General features: G+C 47.7%; 1 protein-coding gene across 5 annotated transcripts in view; it reads left to right on the top strand.

Annotated features, from left to right (window-relative positions):
* Positions 1-12197, top strand: part of INSC (INSC spindle orientation adaptor protein) — an 864422-nt gene that overhangs the window by 778312 nt on the left and 73913 nt on the right. For 4 of the 5 annotated variants that reach the window (XR_014837251.1, XM_021083296.2, XM_085011963.1 and 1 more), the window contains exons 6-7: positions 5090-5203; positions 11810-11935. The exons of the other annotated variant lie outside the window; for it this stretch is intronic. Coding sequence is in view for 3 of the 4 variants with exons in the window: in XM_021083296.2 (XP_020938955.2) it covers positions 5090-5203; positions 11810-11935 (240 nt within the window). In the remaining variant the exon portion in view is untranslated. The remainder of the gene's footprint in view (positions 1-5089; positions 5204-11809; positions 11936-12197) is intronic. 5 annotated transcript variants of the gene reach the window in all.

Below are 12197 nucleotides of genomic sequence, written 5' to 3'. Positions count from 1 at the left end.
GCACGTGGCATCTCTAGCAGGACAGTCTCAGAAGTTTTCAACCTTCTTACCTGGTAGCTCAGGGCCCTGAAAAGAATGTTCCAAGAAGTCTAGGTGACCCTTCTAGGTTTCTTATGACCTAACCTTGGAAGTCCTGCAATGTTACTTGTACCAAGTGCTGGCTTCTGCTAGTCAAGCAAGTCATAGAGTCCAGCCCAGCTTCAAAAGGGGGGAAATTCGAACCCACGTCTCTATGGGAGGCATAGCAGAGAATTTGTGGCCATCTTTTTTTTTCCTTGCTTTTTTTTTTTTTTTTTTTTTTTTTAGGGCTGCAAATGCGGTATACAGAAGGTCACAGGCTAGGGGTCGAATTGGAGCTACAGCTAGCTGCCGGCCTATACCACAGCCACAGCAACACTAGCTAGCTCTGAGCTGCACCTGTGACCTACAGCACAGCTCATGGCAACACCGGATTCTTAATCCCCTGAGTGAGGCCAGGGATCGAACCTGCATCCTCATGAATACTAGTTGGATTTGTTTCCACTGCGCCCCAAGGGGAACTCCCAGTTTTGTGGCCATTAACTACCTACATTTGTGTAATCCCTTTGCATGGCTGGGCTGCCCTGTTTCTAATGATGGAGGCTTTTTCTGAAGCTTTAGAAAGAGGCTTCACACTATCTCTCTACCTCCTTCTGAGCAACTTCACCCAAGATAATGTTTGAGAGTTGATCCCTCCTGATATAGCTGAGCTTTGGTCCCTTTTTCTAATGGGAAAACAATTAAAACGATCTCTCCCTTTTTGCAGTCTTCTTTTAGAGTGGTTAGATTCTGTGCATCTCCTTAACCCTTTGTTATCCCTTTCTGCTTGTCTTTAAGATCCTATTTTTCTGTTTCATATCTGCCTAGTCTGTCTGTCTTAGCAATTTTTTTTTTTTTTTGTCATTCTGTTTCGTGGGTCTGTCTTCCTTTTTTTTTTTTTTTTTGCTTCCATCCTCTCACCACTCTTCTCATGATGTAAAGCAAAGCATTTTTTTTTTTTTGAAACTTTTCCAATTCCTTCTCGATTACCTGACAAAACCTGATTTAAGAGACTGTGTTTATTTGAAACTGACACTGAGATAGGATTTGATCAGAGCTGTCTGGGAAGAATAAAGGGGAGGAAGCAGGAGCAGGTGGTGGAAAACCACGTTGCGGGCCTGACAGGCGAGCGAGAAAAGGGGGAGGGAGAATTGAGTAGGAAGAGACTCGGGATTTTCAAACCAGAATCACCTGTTTGAGGCATCCCCTGCCCGCAGCCATGGGCTGGAAGTGGTGCCCTTGCTGTGCCCACTGTCAGCTGGGAATAACTCAGGGGAAGGAGGGCCTGGGCAGGAACAAGGTGTGGTGGACTCAGCGGGAGAGGAGTGGGGGTCTCAGTCACCTCTGGCCCCTGCACAGATGCTCTGGCTGTCACAGGCTGAAGTGCTATAGATGCTAATGGCACCAGGATGCGGGGCCACTCTTCCATTTGATGAGAGCTGCTCCCAAGGCTGAGTTCCTCCTTGTCTTGAGACTTCCATCTCTGCTAGTTCCTAGGAGGTTCCACCGGTCTTGAGCGACATGGCTTCACTGACCTTGGCAAACAGGAAGTCGGATTCACAGGGGTTAAGGACCAGCTCTTCCATGTATCGAATGTATAACTTGGGTCCGATTTCTGTGTCTTAGTTTTCTCAACTCGGAAGACAATCTTGAACAAAACTTTTGAGAGCCCTTCTAGCTCTGACGCATGGTGATACTTAGAGCCTTGATGATTTCAGTGGAGCCTTTGATCTCTTATCTTTCCAAATTTATCCTTGTGCGAAGGGTGCTTACAGCTTCTCATTGTCAGAGAGCTGACTCACTGAGACATAGCCGAGGTGTGATTGTGATATAGATGGGTAAAGACAAGAAATTATCCTCAGACATAAATGGTCTAATAGCAGATGATTGCAAAAGAAATTGGGTTTGAACAGTTTAACGTAATGATAATTTGCTTCGAGTGCAAATACTAATCAGGAACATTAGGTAATTATCATTTAGGTACAGGACCCCAATATGTAAAATCTGCTTTTTCATGTTAGCACTGATGTCGTTTATATAACTGCTTACGGTAACAATGGGGAAGGATTCTAAGAAATACATTCATTATAGAGATTTGCGGTGACCCATCTTGGTTATTAATTTTACGTTTTGTTAAATATCTTACAGGAGGCATTTATTTAGGGCACAATTTTTTTTATATTTAATGTAGTTTGATTAATTACACACCTCATCTTCGACTGCTATAGGTAGAAGTACCTACAGCTGTGTGTGAAGAATTCTGACTTTGAATAAAGAAAAAAAATGGAAGGGCTATTTCCCTTGAGCCTCACACCCCTTTAAGATAAGTCATTTTACAGAAGGGGATGCTGAGGCCAAGGGACTTTGTCTCAATTGCCAGAGCTCACAAGATAGTAATTGCTAGCCCTTTTATCTTGCTTCTGTGTGCTGAGTACCGTTAGAAGTTCTCTCTCTCTCTCTCTCTCTTTTTTTGTCTTTTTGTCTTTTCTAGGACCACTTTTCTAGGACCTAGAGGTTCCCAGGCTAGGGGTCGAATCAGAGCTGTAGCCACTGGCCTACGCCAGAGCCACAGCAAAGTGGGATCCGAGCCGTGTCTGCAACCTACACCACAGCTCACGGCAACGCCGGATCCTTAACCCACTGAGAAAGGGCAGGGACCGAACCCGCAACCTCATGGTTCCCAGTCGGATTCGTTAACCACTGCACCATCACAGGAACTCCTAGAAGTTCTTTATATATATTAGCAACTTTAAGATATTGATACAACCATCATAAGAGTGGAGTTCCCATCGTGGCGTGGTGGTTAGCGAATCTGACTAGGAACCATGAGGTTGCGGGTTCAATCCCTGGCCTCGCTCAGTGTTTTAAGGATCCGGTGTTGCCGTGAGCTGTGGTGTGGGTTGCAGACGCGGCTCGGATCCCGTGTTGCCGTGGCTCTGGTGTAGGCCAGTGGCTACAGCTCCGATTCGACCCCTAGCCTGGGAACCTCCATATGCCACAGGAGTGGCCCAAGAAATGGCAAAAAGACAAAAAAAAAAAAAAAAAAAAAAACCATCATAAGAGAAAAAAGCTGTTATTCCCACCATCTTACTGATGGTCTCAGCAAGCACCTTTTTGCTATTCTGCTGGCTCTTAAGGAGAACAGAAGCCATCAGTTAAATAAATAAACTGAGATGTAGAAGGGCTCAGTAACTTGCTCTGGGGCACTCAGAAGTGGCAGAGCTGGGATTGGAACCCAGGCAATTTGACTCCAGAGCCCATGCTGTTGATCATATAGACACTTCTACATAGTATGTTAAAAAAAAAAAGACAAGCTGGCACTAGATCGCCGATCTCCTGGTTCTTTATGCTTTTTCCATAATAGCAGGGTTGATTCAAAACAAATCCATTTTTTTTTCCCTGGATCGAACCTGCAACCTCATGGTTCCTAGTCGGATTCGTTAACCACTGCGCCACAACGGGAACTCCCAAAACAAATCCATTTTTAAGTTTTAAAATAATTAGCAACTGAAACTGCACCTGGGCCTTCTCGGAGCTCTTACTTTCTCGCCCGAGACCCCCAAAGGCAAAACTCTGTCATCTCTATCGCCACGCCTCCCAGGAGAAACGCAGGCAAAGAGCATAATTAGCAGGTAGGAATCATTTATAATTGATGAATCATATGCTTCGAAACAAATGGCTGATTATGAAGAGGTTTCAAGTTACATGGAAAGCTTTTTCCCAGAAACAAGCTCAAATCTTCTAGGAATAATCTTCATATCTCATTTGTTGATGAATTTTTTATTTGCTCTCTTTTCTGAGCCTCCCGGGGTCCTAGGCTTGGTCATTCCCAGCCTCCTTGCCACCAGCCTTCCATCCCTCAGCCTTAATCAGTGCTGCCTTCCTCCCTGAAGTACTCGCTCTTTGACAGGATTCCAGGTTGCCTTTTTGGCCTGACTCTCCACCCAAGGCACGTGGAGAAGCTACTGCAAGAAGAGAATTTCTAGCAAGAAGCTTCTGCAGAGGAGAATTTCTTTTGACTCATCTCCTGAACCTGTGGCCCAGTTGGACTTTGCCATTAGCCAATAGCCATCCAACATGAGCAAATTCTTTGGTCATATCTGTAGTGATCCCTTGGTTTTCAACTTGGTGGTTTGTTTATTTACCTGATGGTTTCCTTTCTCATTAGGAGCCAGCACAACAGCAAAAAGAGGCTTGCTGAGACCGTCAGTGTTGAGAGCTGATTTTTCTCATTGACTGGAATAAAACACATTTGTTGTCCATGCCCAAGGGTTTTGAATTTATCCCATATTTTTTTCTTTCTTTTTTTCTTTTTTTTTTTTTTTGGGGGGGGGGGGCTTTTTAGGGCCACATCGGCAGCACATGGAGGTTCCCAGGCTAGGACTCTAATCGGAGCTATAGCCCCCGGCCACAGCCACAGCAACTTGAGATCCGAGCCACGTCTGTGACCTACACCACAGCTCATGGCAATGCTGGATCCTTAACCCACTGAGCAAGGCCAGGGATCAAACCCAAAACCTCGTGGCTCCTAGTCGGATTCATTAACCACTGAGCCACGACGGGAACTCCTTTTTTTTTGCTTTTTAGGGCCTCACCTGCAGCATATGGAGGTTCCCAGAGTAGGAGTCTAATCGGAGTTGCAGCTGCTGGCCTATGCCACAGCCACAGCAATGCAGGATCTGAGCTGTGTCTGTAACCTACACCACAGCTCACAGCAATGGCATATACTGAACCCACTGAGCAAGGGCAGGGATTGAACTGGCAACTTCATGGTTCCTAGTCAGATTTATTTCCTCTGCATCATGATGGGAACTCCATATCCCATATTTCGGAAATGTATCTCAGACCTCATCCTGACTCATGTCTTTCCCAAACCTGGAATTTTATCGCCCCCGTTGTGGGGCCGTGGATGGGGCAGGGATAGAGAGAGAGTTCAGGAGCCTCTTAGGCATGTGAACCCACTGGTATTCCATTAAGGGAGATGAACAAGGGGGGATAAGTGAGTAACCATCAGACTTTTTTCTCTTCTTAGGCCCTGGTGAGAAAAATCGATGCCTCTGACAATGTCTACACCACAGAATCCACCACAGGAAACCTGTTCAGTCTGACCCAAGAGGGGGCTCCCTTGTGCCGCATCATAGCCAAGGTGAGCTTCCTGGTTGACAGGCCTGGTGAGAGCGTGAGGAAGCTAGTTTGGTGGGAACAGTCGGCTCAGGAAGCCTATCCTGGCTCTAGCATTTGCTTGCTGTGTGACCTTGGAAGAATTACCTCCCCTCTCTGGGCCTTGCTGTCTCCATCGTTCATAGTGACTAGCCCCTCTGATTTTATTTCCTACCTGAGAACAGAAGATGGTGCCCTTGGAGCCTCTATAATCTTTCTTCACATGGTATCTATTGCAAATATCCACCCTGCTTCCTCATCTTCACACATGCCATCAAATTCAAATCAAACATATCTCCCAACTCAGGTTCTTGGCTGGATTTTGAAACTGCTTGCAGCCACTGCAGTACCACATGAGGAAAAGACAAAATTGAGAAGGACAGAGTGGTTTTCATTAATTGCCATGGGCATTGTATGGTAATTCATCAGCTTCATGGTTAATTTGCCCCTGCACTCAGCATCCAAACACTTAGAGCAAACACGGGCAAGGACATCACTAAGTTCTCTTGTTTTTTTGTTTTTTAGTTTTTGTGTTTTTGTTTTTTTGGTCCTTTCAGGGCCACACCAGTAGCATATAGAGGTTTCCAGGCTGGGTCAAATCGGAGCTGTAGCTGCTGGCCTATGCCACAGCCACAGCAACAACAGATCCAAGCCTTGTCTGCAACCTATACCACAGCTCATGGCAACGCCAGATCCTTAACCCACTGAGCAAGGCCAGGGATCGAACCCACAACCTCATGGTTCCTAGTCGGATTCGTTTCCACTGTGCCACAATGGGACCTCCAGAGCTGAGATTTTAACTTAGATCTGACTCCAGATACTCAACCTTCTTCTGTCTCTGGTCTTTGAAGGAGAGTAGAAAGAGGGTTGAAACAGAGAGAAGATTCGTGATGACTCCCAACTTCCCAGACTGGTAGATGGCAGGGCTGGTTCCCCTGAAGCATCACTATGTTTGAAGCATCCAGTCCCGACAGTAATACAGGGGCTGGGTGTCCCAGGTATGCACTGGCATCCTCACCTTCGATGCTCAGGAAATGTGCCCAATATGGGGACCGGTGTGGAGTAGCTCCCCCTAGTGGCCTTGCTCACCCACCTCCTTGGGGCCCAGCCTGGTCTGTCTTTGGACCATCCAACCATCTGAAATGATTTGGGCAACCTGTCTAAGGTTGATCCTCTCATTCCCTGGGTTCCCCTGAAGGCCAAGGAATAAGCCCCATCTCCTGTGATGGGTGGTGGCAAATCCCCTCCCTTCGTGAGTGCAGAGCACAGAAAACCCCCTGTGCTTTGTCAGAATTACCCCCCTGCCAGCTCCTCTATTATCCCCCCACCACTAGCCTACACGCCCTGCAAGTGGCCTCCTCCAGCTTTATGACAGCTTATCCCCAAGCCTGTCTGAATAATGCATACCATTACACAGCTGGGCTCTGAGCCCAGAGCTCTCTATAAAATTAAACAAGCTCCAGCCAACAGTGTGATTCTGCAAGCGCAGGCGGATTCCCAGGTCCACTCTAAGCTGAGTGCTGCTTTGGGGTCCTCCGTGGGGGCTTTGGACCGGTCCAGGCAACTGCTCCATCTCACTTCCTGCCTCTTCTCCCTCCCATGTATTCCAGCCCTTGGGACACCTTTCATGAGAGTATGAGACACCCTTCTAAGTAGGATGCCTTCTGTAGCCCGACTGCCACCTGGCTGTCCCGGCGTCCTCACTGGAGGCTTGGCCCTTTCCTGTACATTAACTCATTGTTTCCCCAGCGGCTGAGCCATGCAGCTTTCACAACCCCATTTTCAGCCACAGGTAACCAACCAGCAGCAGAGCCAGAGTTTGAACCAGAATTCTTCAGTCGGGGTTTAGACTCTGCCCCCTCTTCCTCTCTTAGTAGCTAAAAATGCTAGGAAGACCATTTTTCTCAGCCTTGGAAAAGGATGTAATGAGAATCTAGTGCAAATGGGTGCAGAGGTTTAAATATAGTTATGCTGGTTGTGGTGTCTCCTGAGCCAAAGGAAGGCTGCCACGTTGACCCCGGCTCTCGGCCTCGCCTTCTCTGGCAGTTTCTTCATTATCTGCTCCAGATTATATCTATCTGTCTGTCTGCCTATCTATCATTGTACATATACAAATAATATTTATACTATGTATGATTCAATAGAAATGTAAATATATGTGTGCATACATATATAAACACATATATGCATATGAGGTTGTTTTTGTCTGTTTTTTTGTTTTTGCTTTTTAGGGCCACGCATGCACAGCATATGGAAGTTGCTAGGCTAGGGATCCAACAGGAGCTACAGCTGCCAGCCTGTACCACAGCCATAGCAACCCAGGATCTCGGTGGCATCTGTGACCTATATCACAGCTCATGGCAGCGCCAGATCCTTAACCCACTGCTTGAGGCTAGGGATCGAACCCACGTCCTCATGAATACTAGTCCAATTTGTTACCACTGAGCCATGATAGGAACTACATGGATGCATATAAATATTGACATTTGGAGGGAAGTCACTAATGGCTAGCAAGTCTGGCCCTGGAGACCTTGTTTTCTTCTTTTCACTTTAAAGAATAATTTGATTTTATGTCAGTGACTCTCTGAGTAAGGTCTTTATGTGGAACCTTTGTCAGATGTCTCCGGAACTGTGGGAAAGTAGGGAGACAGATATAAAGGATTGTGGAGCAAGAAGGGAGGGGTTAGTATCTTATCTCATACCAGAGCATGTTTTTGTCCAAGTAATGACATGCATTTAAAATCTGAGCGCTTCTCGGGGAGTTCCTGTCGTGGCTCAGTGGTTAACGAATCCGACTAGGAACCATGAGGTTGTAGGTTCAATCCCTGGCCTTGCTCAGTTGGTTAAGGATCCGGTGTTGCCGTGAGCTGTGATGTAGGTTGCAGACGTGGCTCGGATCCTATGTTGCTGTGGCTCTGGTGTAGGCCAGTGGCTACATCTCCGATTAGACCCCTAGCTTGGGAACCTCCATATGCTGCGGGAGCGGCCCAAGAAATGGAAAAAAGACAAATAAATAAATAAATTAAATTAAATCAAATCAAATCTGAGCGCTTCTCTTTGACTCTTCGACAACCCCCTTCAGATTATGTCAGGAGTTCCTGCTCTGTGCTCTTTTAATCCTGCACCCCTTTCCTCATTTCGTTGCACTACCCGGATTTCTTTCTGCTTTGAACGGTGTCTGCCAGACCATGAGTTCAGTATGGACAGGGATGAAGGCAGTGCCCAGCACCGTGCCTAACATACAATGAACCATTCATATTTTTGTGCTGCATGAATGAATTTATGACCCTTCCCCGCCAAATGAACTACCCTAAGAGGAAGTAGGAATATGGAAGTTGAGGATCACTCTTAGCTGATGAGAAAACATCAGAAGTCCTGAATGCCTCCGGAGCCGGACACGTTCATCCTGGTCCCTGTGGTTGTAAGCATCCTTAGAAAGAAAAGGGCCTGGGGCTCATCTCTGTGGGATGCAGAGGAAGGGGGATCTGGGGTGATTTACTTCAGTGAGGCTGCGCTGGGTCCTAGTGGTCATTGCTGCCTCTTCTAGTCACTCCTACGTTGTCCTTTCCGCCCTTCACTGCCGTGTCCCTAGGACGGAGAGCAGTCCCTGGTGCCTCGTGTATGTGTTTTTTTGAAAGAGTTCTCCAAAACCTGATAGGGGATATAGTAATTTTGCTGAACCCACTTCCTTTTTTCTGTAACACTTTCCCCAGTTTGGGGAACAGAGGGCAATGGGCTTCGTGACAGCCAGGAGGGGTGAGGTTTAAGGCAAATGCACCTTGGGGCCAAGTTCAGACCAGGTGCTCACGCCTTCTTTCCTGCAGCTGCCGGCCCCGCCCCCTCCCCAGCGCCCCCCCCCCCCCCCCCCCCCGCGCCACTCCCTCGCTTAGGGAAGGGGAGAGGCAGGAAACAGGGCAAAACAAGATGTGGGGTAGCCGGCTTCCCCTGCTCTGGATGTGGACATCCACGGTGGGGTTGCCACCTGTTAGCTGGGCGCCCAGGTGAGTCACCTTTGTGATCTGTTTGTTGGCTCTTTGCTCGGGAAGCCAAGGTGGCTTCGGTGATATTTTACTAAATGTTGTCCAGTTAGGTTGCGTTCCTCACCCCCAGATTCTTCGCAGAAGTCCTCCCAGACTTCTCCTGGGAAGTCGTCACAAGGTAAAGATGTTGCCATGAACTGCTCTCACAAAAGGAAAAGAAAGTTACTTGCTCACACTCAGGAGTTAAGCTGATCCATCCCAAAGGATTTTTTTTTTTTTTTTTTTTGTCTTTGACACATTGCAGTAAAGGATTGAAAACAAGACCAATGTGGATTGGGGGTGAATTATTTCAGCCATCTGGACTTCCATTTTTTCCTTCCTGAAAATGGAAAGAAATGATCGTCAGAGTGTAAATAAGCCTCCTTTCTGTGCGCCTGCCATGGTGGGGGGGAGGATCTGAGAAGTAACAGGTGGTCGCTGGCAGAGTGGCACCAGCACGGGGCATCAGCTTCCCTTTCCTCCATCTGCCTCAGACTTGTTTCTAGAACCTCTTTCCGAGACTTTAGGCTTGCTCCATGGTGGCTGCTGAGAAGGGGTAGCCAGGAGTCTAGAAGTAGTGCTCAATGGCCTTGAACTTGGCTGCAGCAAGGGTGCCTGTCTTGGTCCCTGCATTCCAGCTCCAGCAGCATCTGGGGAATCCCACTTCCAGTTTAGACAACCAAGGGTAACATTATTTCTGGAGCAGGCATTTTACTGCCTGTGCATGTGCATGCATGCGTGTGTGTGTGTGTGTGTGTGTGTGTGTGTGTGTGTGTGTAAGAACCAAAGGGGAGGAAAAATTATTATTATTATTATTTTTTTTGTCTTTTGTGTTTTTAAGGCCACACCTGCGGCATATGGAATTTCCCAGGTTAGGGGTTGAATCGCAGCTACAGCTGCCGGCCTACACCACAGCCACAGCAACGCTGGATCTGAGCCTTGTCTGTGACCTACACCACAGCTCACAGCAATGCCGGATCCTCAACCCACTGAGCGAGGCCAGGGATCGAACCGGCAAGCTCATGGTTCCTAGTCAGATTTGTCTCTGCTGCACCATGACGGGAACTCCCCTTTTTTTTTTTTTTTTTAACACACTTTTTTTTTTTTTTTTTTTTTTTTTTTTTTGGTCTTTTTAGGGCCGCACCCGTGGCACATGGAAGTTCGCAGGCTAGGGGTCCTATCAGAGCTGTAGCCACTGGCCTACGCCACAGCCACAGCAGTGCCAGATCCAAGCCTTGTCTGTGACCTACACCATAGCCCATAGCAATGTCAGATCCTTAACCCTCTAAGTGAGACCCAGGGATTGAATCTGAGTCCTCATGGACGCTAGTCAGATTCATTTCCCCTGAGCCATGACGGGAACTCCGAAAAATTATTTTTTACTACTATCTTCCTAGGTTCTCTGGCTGGGGTCCTATAAATTGGGCTGACAAAAAACAGATTAACAAAAGAAAAAAAAGGTTATTAGCATGTGCACTGTACATACACATGGGAACTATCAGAGATGGGTAACCCAGAGTTGGTTAGAACTTGGGCTTACATGATGTCTTAGCAAAGGAACAATACATCTTTAAAGATGTAATAAGACAAAGGAAGAGAACCTTGAGCCCAGAGGGCAAACTGTGGAAAGGCATGTATATGGGAAACTAATACTGAATAAATGTTGGTTAGTGGGGTTTGCTCTGTGGATTCTTCTGGTGCTGAATTCAAGCTGATAAGAGTCTAAAGTTGTCACCAGTGATTAACTCTTGTTCTTAGTAGAGAGGGGAGAGAGATAATCTTTGCAAATGTATGTCTTGCTTTTAGGCAAATAGAGGAAGGACAGAGATATTTTCTTTTTCTCTTTTTTCTTTTTTTTTTTTTTTTAGGGCCGCAAATGCAGCATATGGAGGTTCCCAGGCTAGGGGTCAAATCAGAGCTACAGCTGCTGGCCTACACCACAGCCACAGCAATGTCAGATCTGAGCCATGTCTGTGACCTACACCACAGCTTATGGCAATGCCAGATCCTTAACCCACTGAGCGAGGCCAGGGATCGAACTCACATCCTCATGGTTGCTAGTCAGATTCATTGCTGTTGACCCATGGCAGGAACTCTGTATCTGCTTCTTCTTAATTGCCTTCAGCTCAAAATAATCCTTATGCCAAAGTGGCATATTTTGGGATGGCTAGTCTCTGCCCTGCAGATCCCAAAGCACACCTGGTGAGTGAGGGATGTCAGTTATTCTTTCTTTCTCTTTTTTTTTTTTTTGGTCTTTTTAGGGCCACACCCACGGCATATGGAGGTTCCCAGGCGAGGGGCACAATCGGAGCTACAGCTGCTGGCCTACACCACAGCGACAGCCACAGCCACACCATATCTGAGCCACGTCCGCGACCGACACCACAGATCATGGCAACGCTGGATCCTTAACCCACTGAGCGAGGCCAGGAATCGAACCCGCAAGCTCATGGTTCCTAGTCGGATTCATTTCCGCTGCGCCACGACCAGAACTCCAGATGTCACTTATTCTTGAATCAGCCCCAGGAGAGGGTACCCACTGAGGTCACGTGACATCTTCTTTCTCTTGGCAGGAGGGTGGGGTCGTAGCGCTCTTCAAGGTCTGCCGGCAGGACAGCTTCCGGTGCCTGTACCCCCAGGCGCTCCGCACGCTGGCCTCCATCTGCTGCGTGGAGGAGGGTGTCCACCAGCTGGAGAAGGTAAGACAGCAGCCGGCTTAGGTGGGGGGGGGCTTGAGGGCCCTAAGCAGGCAGGTGGGTGGGGAGAGCAGACCTCCTGGTGGACGTCTGAGCCTCTTCATGGAGCGAGTCCTTTGAATCCGTCTTTTTCCCAGGCTTCAGGCACATGGAGCTGCTGGGGTCCTGACTAGGCTTGATGAAGATGTGAAGGGGGCGGAAACCAGGAACTCAGCTGGGAAAGGCAGGGCCCAGAGGGACCCTCCGTGCTTCCTGTGTGGACTGG

The sequence above is a fragment of the Sus scrofa genome, chromosome 2, assembly GCF_054392235.1.
Source record: "Sus scrofa isolate SSC_HxYL_T2T_F1_AM1 chromosome 2, Sscrofa_HxYL_maternal_Yorkshire_Landrace_v2.0, whole genome shotgun sequence".
NCBI lineage: Eukaryota > Metazoa > Chordata > Mammalia > Artiodactyla > Suidae > Sus > Sus scrofa.
The sequence above is the reverse complement of the archived record's forward strand: the minus strand, read 5'-3'. Positions and strand labels throughout refer to the sequence as shown.